Below are 10,087 nucleotides of genomic sequence, written 5' to 3' on the forward strand. Positions count from 1 at the left end.
CTTGATCTTCATGTTGCCTAAGTCCAATCCATTCTTGCATCCAGATGAACTAAAAATCCTGTATATGCAAACACATTAGTCCATTTAATCATTTTTCAATTGACCACTGAAATGAATAATGACCCTTTCTAGGTGCCATTTTCCTTATATGGGCCAAGCCATAAACTAGCAGTGATATATCACTACTGGGTTGTAGATGAGCTAGTAGTGATATCACACTTATAACCGCTGGTTTAAGGTTTGACCTGACAGTGATATATCAATCCCTGTTCGTGGCTTGAGCCGATAGTGATAGTACCTTCAATCGGGTTAATAACTTCCTCGGAATTTTCTGGATCCTAGGCTTGTGAACGGACAGTTAAATGCAATCATTTCTTGCTCTAACATACTCAACAATGATGGTCTGGCAGTGATATATCATTGCCCCTTCGTGGCTTGAACTGATAGTGGTGGTGCCTTCAATGCTGGGTTAATAACTTTCCTAGAACTTTTTGGATCTTAGGCTTGCGAACCGACAGTTAAATGCAATCATTTTTGGCTCCAACATACCTGATAGTGATGGTCCAATAGTGACAGCCTATTCTGGCATAGTGCTCCCTCCCACGCCAAGGATGACACCTATTATTTCCTCAACAAAATGCCTACAAAGGTTTGGTGGTGGAGTACACGCCAAGGTTGCTGACATGGACAAGATGATAGGCTACGATTCCTGGCGGGTGGCATGAGCGTTCACGCTCCCATTCGCACTCGCGCTGCAACTCCAGGGTAGACACATGTCCTGTAGTCATGGGGATGTTGTGGTCGAACATGTGGGGGAAGTTCTCACCACTGTTGATGTTGTCTGCCTCTGTTCATGGTGGACGATGACACGATGGTTCTTGGATGCTTGGCCGGTGGCGATGCCCGTGAGCCTAGCAAATGACTGCACCTCCACACGCACCTGGCTTTGACAACAGCGACCTCCCCATCATGGTTGTGGTGCCCATATGTCTCGCCAACAATGGAGGAATATAATGCTGGGCAGTCGATCGGATCCGCCGTGTCTATGCTATCGCCATGCACTGCACCCTATCGACGTCTTGTGCTAATGGTGCAAAGGGAGCATGGCAAGCCGTGGTGAGCGCGACAAGGGCATGCTGCAGGCGTGGTCTTGTGGCAAGCGGATGGAGGTAGTGTGGGTGGGGTGGTTGATGGGCGACGACAAATGACTTGGCACGATGGAGCGCTGGCTGGATGTGGTCAACGAGCGAGATGAGCGCGACCATGCATAGCATGACGAGGTGAGATCGGGTGACACCAAGCTGAGCCCCTAGCCTGCGCTGATGACAAAGAGAGGACATAGGCATGGGCATGGCATGGCTGGTGAGCTCAGGCCAATATGTGGCGTGCTGAGGCAAGTGCAGGCGCTACCACGGCGTGGTGAGCATGAAGCAACCAATGAGAGCATCCGGTCAGAGGTGTGGCATGGGAAGGAGTGCTGTTGATAGAAGATGACTATGACAGAGTGCTTCTTGTAAAATTTTATACTAGTCGGTGTCCCTGATGGGGTATATACCTATTGTGCACGACTTAACAAGTACATGAAGGCTAATCTTAATTTTGAGAGTTCTTGGACCTAAGTGGCAAAGCCACAAGTTTAAGGGCCGCTAGTGCATTTAACTTTCTTTCAAGAAACTGTCCATATCATCATCTACATTGTCCTTGAGAAGTTTCAGGCTTCCATCATGCGCCCCACCAGATTTTGATCTCCATGCTGGTGGAGCACGGTGGCTGGAGAGCAAATTGCTGGCCTTGGATTTGGAAGTCAATGCAACTCAACATGACGAGCCACCTTAATTCTTGCTTTGTTCCCCTAGGACCAAGAGTGATTGGTATTAGAATTAGTTTTTTTTATAGAAAAAGGGTTAAATGAGCGCGGACTATCTGAACTTGTCAAAAGGAGTTATTTAGGTTGACGAACTTTGAAAACACATTTCTACGTCATTAAACTCATTATGTGGTACCTTGAAGTCCTAAACTTGTTAAATGGTACAATGTAGGTCCATTTCTCGACCATACCGACCATATGGGTGCACCACTTAACAAGTTTAAGGACCTAGAAATAAGGTTTCAAAGTTCGTAGACCTAAGTAGCACCCCTTGATAAGTTTATGGGCCGTTCATACATTTAAATATAAAAAACATAAAAAACAAATAGTGGCACTAGTAGGGTTGAGCAATCGGTGAGCTTGAAACGGTATCTATCCATTCCCATCTAGTAGGGTTGAACTTATTGTTTGAAAATGAAATGCGTGATCATAATTTAACCAAAACCGCTGCACACTATATCTTTTGTACGAATGTCCTGCCTTTTCGTGGTGAAGAGGGGTCCTTGTATTTATAAGATGGTCTGGCCTTGTGGGCCAGCCTTCTTAGGCCAAGAGTTTTATTTATATTTAATAATCTATCATATAGGCTCTGTAAATATTGTATTATTTCCTTCATATGTATAAAATACCAAAAAGTAGGTAGGGGACTACCCTGCTGATCTTTCAAAAAGCCTATCATATAGGCATTTTTATGATATGACGATGTTTTTGTGAAGAGAGAGAAGAAGTAAGTTTGGGAGCAAGTATAATAACAAGTTATAAGCAGGGTGAATGCTGAGACGGAGGAGATAGAGAGGAGAAGCGGGCTGTAAGCCACTGGTTTAGACACAAGATTCAAAAAACTTTGTGAGAGAGACAAGTGGGTCATATATTAATATTAAGAGTTAAATATTATATGGGTCAGCCCGAGAAATAGACTGCAAAGGCCCTTTCAGCCAGCGGCCGACTGTATTATTAGCCTTGTTCTCATAGGGATAAATCTTTCTTGGCACGATTACCAACTCTGAGTCATAAACTTAGACATCTATGAAATAATAGAATGGAACTATACATTGAAGGTGGAAGTTTCATCCATATTTTATTTCATTATAAATGATATAGCAATCTTGGAAACGATGCTGTTAAACTCTTCACTGAGAATGCGTTGGTGGCAAGGCACATGCACACATGTAGAACGGTTGACCTAATACGCATCTTTTTTTTGTTTATTTCAATCTGCCCGTCCTATAGTATTCTTTTACTGACGCATCGTTTACGAAGTGAAGTCATTACTATTAAGGCAGTCTCAATGGTGTATTGATGATGCTTTCTATTCTCATTAAATGATTTGTCACGTAGGCAAAACGCTGACATGGCAACGTAATTAATGAAGAAAGAGAGCAAAAATCATAGAAATTGTTTCCTCCTAAAGAAATCAGGTCTTCTCTTGACCCAATGCACCAAGAAACCATTAAATCGCTATTGGGGAGAAACCACCAGTTTCTAGCGGTCTCGTGCCGCACTTCCATTGGAGGAAGAAGATAGAGTTGGGAGAGAGAAAGAGAAAATAATTATTACTCATAGAAACCATCACTAGTAGAGAACAGACTTTTCATCCTCGGCCAAAATGGGCTCTAGTCCCGGAATTTTTTGCGCCCGGGACAAGAGATACCTTTAGTCCCGGTTGGTGGCTCCAACCGAGACTAAAGGTCCCTACCCAACGGCTACTGCGCCAGACAGAGGTGGCAGGGACCTTTAGTCCCGGTTGGAGCCACCAACCGGGACTAAAGGTATACTTTTACTCCCGGTTGGTGGCTCCAACCGGGAGTAAAGGTCTACTCCCGGGCCGTGGCTGCGCCCGGAGTTGGAAAGTTACCTTTAGTCCCGGTTGGAGCCACCAACCGGGACTAAAGGTCCCCCCTTTATATTCCGGCCGTCTCCTTCCTCCCCGAGCCCGAGCTCAGCACATTTTGAAGCTCACTGCAGTAGTGTTCTTGCTTCCTCCCTCCCTCCATTGTTCCTCCATCCATTCTTCCTACAGAGAGACTCAAAGTACGTTAAAAATACACTATATATTCATTTAATTATTATTATTGATTGTGTTACTATGTCTTTATATATATATATATATATGTACATATATTAATTTATTTTCCTTTAATTCAAACCTGTAGACTCAATGGTTGGAGGAAAAGGTCATACGGCAAGACCAAATCAAAGCAATTCAAGAGTCTATAGCAGGATTTTTTAATGAGCAGGTCATCGATTCCAAGGGCGAGTTCATATCACAACAACTGTAATGAGCAGGTCATCGACCCAACACTGCCATGGAAGCCAAGCTAGAGGATGAGAGGAAACTTGTTATATCACAACAACTGTAATGCAATCTTTTTGTAATATATGCACATGAAATAATATAATGTAAAATACACATATGCATGCATGCATGTAAATATATATATATGATGCATGCATGCATATATATATATATATATATATATATATATATATATTTCTATGCTTGAATTGTGTGATTTAATACGTTCATTGTGCTTGAACCGAAACATACTATACGCGCGTATAAATGTATAATTAGCAGCATACAATACAACTTCGAAAACCTATTTTGAAAAGAAAACAAAAAAATGAAAAGAAAAGAAAAAAAGAAAAGCTCCTTTAGTCCTGGTTCCTGACCCGGGACTAAAGGACCCCCCTTTAGTCCCGGATGCTTGCTCCTGGGTGGGGAACCGAGACTAGAGGGGGTTCCCCACCGGGAGTAAAGCTCTGTTCTCTACCAGTGCATGGGTTGGAAAGCAGTATTTTTTTTGGTGCGGTATCCTATATTATAGAAACTACTAGTTTCTTTCATTGGGACTGCCCTTATATACACGAACCAATTGAAAGGCCCTACTTACATGTCATTTCTCTTCCGCGCAGTGACTGAGTATAAGAAGGCCTGTTTATTTGTACATAAGACTTTCATTTCCGCTGCAGCCATGAGTATTAGTTGTGTCGGGTTCATAAACCCGGGGTCCCTCGGGGACCGGCTTCCACACCAGGGCTCGGCCCAGGAGGACAGCCTTTTTTTCTTCTAAACCGGCCCAAGAGTCTAAATTCAACAGACCGGAGCACTCGCTTCAGGCCCTGGCCACCTTCGGCCCATTTTTCCGACCGGAGCACTAGCTCAAGCTCAGGCCAACTCCGAACGGCCTCTCCGATCGGAGCGCTAAGCGTCAGGCCCCGGCCGCCTTCGCACGGCCTCCACTCGGAAAGCCTGACCTGAGGACCGCCTCTGACTCCGGCCCCATGTCTCCGACCGGGGTCCATAGAAAACCCTGCCCATCGCTATTCTCCGACTGGCGCGCCAAAACCCCGCTCGGAAAGAACTAGAAGGCGTATGAAGGAAGGCAAGACGGGGCTCCCAAGTCAAACCACGGCACCAGGGACCATACCCTGTGGAACAGTACTTTACAACCGCCCTGCCACAAACAGAATTTTAGGCACCAACGTTTACCTCTACAGTATTGTAGGCGTCGGTCAAAATACCCGTACGGTAAGACACCCCATGTGCCTCTGGGCATCAACAGTATTGTGGGCGCCGGAATTCACCGTACCAGGTGAATGTGGTAAAGCCATGCTTCCAGTCGGCGAGACAACATTTTTGCAGGTACCAACGTCCTCCGGTCTTAAAGAAAGCAGCTCAACCTCCCACACGTACCTGACATTCTACAGTGACATCAACAGTATTGCGGGCGCCCACCATTATCCCGTCCCCATCGGCGTGGGCAACAAGGCATAGAAACATCAGTACTCTCTCTCCCTCTCACTTGTAAAGCCATCCCCTTCTTCTATAAAAGGGGATGTGCTCCCTCCAAACACAGGCAGTTAACCCAAGTCGACTTCCTCAAGTTCAGGTTCATTAGATCAATAGCTCGCAACCCCTCAAGCACACGCTTGGACACTTCGTTCATAGCATAGCTCCTGTCGATCTCGGCCCTTCCGACCGGACCGACCGGACACCCCATCTCTCTCTCTCTCGTTTGTAACCCCACTACAGACTTCGAGCACTTGGGCTCAGGAATAAAGTCACCGACCGACCCACACTGGACGTAGGGCATGTTTCCTGAACCAGTATAAATCCTGTGTCATTGAGTGCTAGGCCACCTCCGATCACAACGTACAGCAAAACTACAAATATTTACTAGTTGGTCACTTTCTGTACCGACAGTTGGCGCCGTCCGTGGAAAAGACGTTGTATGTTCAACACTTTTTTGGTAATCGGATGGCCCATTTTTCCGCCACCCTCGCCGTGGCGGGCTCGGGCGATACATTTCGCTTCGGCTCGATGGAATTTCCCGCACTCTCGCCCGCCGGGATGCGGGTTCCACCCGTCTTTGAGCCTTCCCAGGCCTTCCGTTTCGAAAGCCTGGACTTCGTCGCCGACCGGCTCGGCGTACTCCACCTCCGCGAGGAGGCGCACGTTCCGGCACCCATCGAAGGGGCACCCTCCATCGACTCCGGGACGCGCGACATCGACGGCGCGACATCTGCGCTTCTATCCGAGCAAACTCTCTGCTCAAACCTCGCTGTAAGTAATACGCGTACTGCTACTTACTCTTCATTTACTATCCCCAATCGAGCACCCAGAGAGACTATGTCGTCCACGCCGCAAACACCGCATGATCGATTCCTCTATGGCCTCGCGTTCTCTACGGATACGTACGCCCGGGACTCCAAAGGGTGTTGGCGCCTTTCCCCCTCACATCCAAATTCGTGGGAATGGCAGGCTACACTCCTGCCGCTTCCCACGAACCCTTGGATCATGAGGGCATGAGCGACGATTCCAGCGTCGGTGACGTGGCACCACGCCACCGTCCGTCCCGAGAGTGCGCCATGGCGGACGCTCTGGGACAGCCGCCGGTGGTTGTGGAATCTGCACAGACTCATACCCCTCCGGACCCGCGTGTGGAGGCCCTCGCGTCTGCGTAAGCGCACGCCGAGGAATTGCGACAATGGCGGCAGAACCAGCCGCCGCCTGCACCGGCTCAGTCGGCCCAACACGTCGTGCCCCACGCACATGACCTAGCGGGTGGCGCCTGGGGGCGCGCCCATCAGGTCCAACGCAACATCGTGAATGAGCGAAACGATGTCCCACAATTCACCCGGGCTAGCCAGAATATCGCTGCTACAGCAATGCTTCTACGCGGTGTTCCTGAGCCCGTTGACCCTCAGGAGCGGGCAGTCTACCGGAACCTCCGGGTTTTAGTAGAAGCCGCCGCCGTCAAACAGGCGGAAAGCTCCGCGTCATGACTCCAACATGTGCCCTCTCTCCCCACCAGGGGAACGGGGACGCACCAGACGGATCGCTCTGTTCGCTCGCCGCTACAGCCGCCAGGACCGGCTCGGAGTGCGGGTAGTCACGCCACGGTCCAACCGGGCGCCTGCTCCGCACCTACCATCGGTACACGAGCGGCCCGATCCGCACCAGGACGCCCATAGCGCCATTGGCAACCGGCATCGGTCCCAACGTAATAACGCTATCCACCATACGGCGGCAGGTGCCACGAATCCTAGCCAAACCGTCGAGGGAACCGGCGAAACGTGCCCTAGGCGTAGTCGCCGCCCAAACAACCAGAGCCCCAGCCCCAAGGGCCCAGGGCCTCGGGCCTTCAGCCGACGCATCCAAAAAGCACCGTTCCCGCAGCATTTCCGGCCGCCCACCAACATCACCAAATACACTAGGGAGACAAACCCAGGCATTTGGCTCGAAGACTTCCGGCTCGCCTGTCGGGTCGGAGGAGTGGATGATGACTTCTTCATCATTCAATATCTTCCCATTTGTGTGGGGGAACATGTTCTGGCGTGGCTCGAATTCCTTCCGCCCGACAGCATCCGTGACTGGGCGGACCTCAAGAGGGTCTTTGTCGGGAATTTCCAGGGGACGTACGTCCAACCGGGGAACTCCTAGGACCTCAAGAGCTGTCAGCAAGAGCCCAGCGAGTCCCTGCAGGATTAGATCAGTAGGTTCTCCCAATGATGCAACTCCCTCCCTAACGTCGTCGACGCAGATGTCATCAGCGCATTCCTTTCCGGGATGAATTGCGAGTCCCTTATCCACAAGCTTGGATGCTTGAAACCCCATACCACCCGCGACCTGCTTGACATAGCCACCAACCACGCCTCCAGCGAGGAGGCGGTCAGAGCGGTCTTGAGCGGAGGCCGGGACAAGGTCAAAGCCAAACGCACAGACCCGGACGAGGGCCCCTCCACGTAGAGGGGCAAGAAAAATAAAAAGGATCGACGTCGGTCGGACAACGCCCTGCTGGTCGCCGCGATCGATCGCACAGTCAAGCAGCCCCATTAGGGAATGCCTGACCACTTCAATAAACTCATGGATGGTCCATGCCCCAACCACGCCTACCCTGTCAAACACCTCTACAAGGAGTGTGAGCTCCTCAAACGTTTCCTCCGATAGGCCGGTGGGCCAAAGGAGGGAGACGACAAAGAGGCAGCACCCGAGAAGGGAGGTACGGTAGGTAAAGACACAAATGACTTCCTCGACGCTGACGAATGTATCATGATCTTTGGCGGATCCGACGCTGTTTGGACCAAGCGACAGCATAAGGTCCACTATCGAGAGGCATGCGCCGCCGAGTCGGCCATCCCCTCCTTCCTCAGTTGGTCGGAGTCTCCGAACACCTACGATTAGAGGGACCATCCCTCCCACGTCACAAGATCAGGACGCTATCCGCTAATCGTCGACCCCATCATCTGCAAGAGGCGGCTTACGAAGGTGCTGATGGACGGCGGTAGCGGCCTCAACATCCTGTACATTGACACCCTCGATGCCATGCGCATCCCCTGATCGGAACTCCACCTGGCGGGCTCCCCCTTCCATGGGGTAATCCCAGGAGCGCAGGCATACCCGCTCGGGCAGATCGATCTGCTCGTCACATTCGGCAGCCAAGCCAACTTCCGCTCGGAGGTCCTCACCTTCGAGGTGGTGGACTTTTCAGGGTCCTACCACACCATCTTGGGGCGGCCATGCTACACAAGATTCATGGCAATCCCCAACTACACCTACCTCAAGCTGAAGATGCCGGGACCAAACGGCGTCATCAATGTGAGCAGCGCGTTCTCGCACGCCTTCACGTGCGACCGCAAACACTATGAGCTCACCACTGCGGTCGTCAACTCGTCCGAACTCCCGCCGCTCGGGGAGTCGTCGGTCCCGGTAGCCCCGGACTGTAACCAACCAACTTCCTCGTCGGCCTTCTGCTCGCTCGAAGAAACCAAGATGGTGGAAATCGACCCCACCAATCCAACCAAGATAGTTCGGATCGGGACCCAGCTCCCGGCCAAATAGGAATGCAAGCTTGTCGACTTCCTGCATGACAATCGTGATGTCTTTGCATGGCAGCCGTCTGATATGTCGAGGATACACCGGGAGGTCGCCGAGCACGCACTACGCCTTACATCGGGCTCTAAGCCCGCCAAACAATGCCTGCGTCGCTTCAACAATGAAAGGCGCGGGGCCATAGGCGAGGAAATCACCAAACTCCTGGCAGCCGGGTTCATCAGGGAGGTCTTCCGTTCCGACTGGCTCGCTAATCCCGTCCTGGTCAGAAAGAAGACTGGGAAGTGGAGAATGTGCGTCGATTATACTGGACATAACAAAGCGTGCCCAAAGGATCATTTCCCATTACCACACATAGACCAGATATTTGACTCCACCTCAGGTTGCGAAATCCTCTCCTTTCTGGATGCCTACTCAGGCTATCACCAGATTGCGATGAAAGAGTCCGATCAGCTCGCAACCTCGTTCATCACCCCGTATGGTTCGTACTGCTATGTGACCATGCCTTTCGGCCTGAAGAACGCTGGTGCCACCTACCAAAGGTGCATGCAGCAATGCTTCGCCGACCAAATCGACCCGCCCGACTAGCCCGATCAGGCCGAGCGGTCAAAACCAACAATCGCTGTCTATGTTGATGACATAGTGGTCAAAACGGCTCAACCTTGTGACCTGATCGCAAACTTGGCCACGACGTTCGCAAACCTCCGAAGGTTCAACATCAAGCTGAATCCTGAAAAGTGTGTTTTTGGGGTTCCAAAGGGGAAACTGCTTGGATACATCGTATCCAAGCGCGGCATCGAACCCAACCTCGAAAAGATCATGGCCATCTCCAACATGGGCCCCATACGCAACGTCAAGGGCATGCAGAGGCTCACCGGTTGTCT

General features: G+C 50.5%; 1 protein-coding gene across 1 annotated transcript; it reads left to right on the top strand.

The window, feature by feature from the left end:
- The first annotated feature begins 8,906 nt into the window (after positions 1 to 8,906).
- Positions 8,907 to 9,212, top strand: LOC136480128 (uncharacterized). The gene has a single exon (XM_066477772.1). It carries the CDS (start codon positions 8,907 to 8,909, stop codon positions 9,210 to 9,212), a length of 306 nt encoding a protein of 101 aa, XP_066333869.1.
- Positions 9,213 to 10,087: the final 875 nt, after the last annotated feature.

The sequence above is a fragment of the Miscanthus floridulus genome, chromosome 9, assembly GCF_019320115.1.
Source record: "Miscanthus floridulus cultivar M001 chromosome 9, ASM1932011v1, whole genome shotgun sequence".
NCBI lineage: Eukaryota > Viridiplantae > Streptophyta > Magnoliopsida > Poales > Poaceae > Miscanthus > Miscanthus floridulus.

What these genes read in the sequence shown, in the direction of transcription:
- LOC136480128 (XM_066477772.1), top strand. Translation starts at nt 8,907, where the DNA reads ATGGCAATCCCCAACTACACCTACCTCAAGCTGAAGATGCCGGGACCA.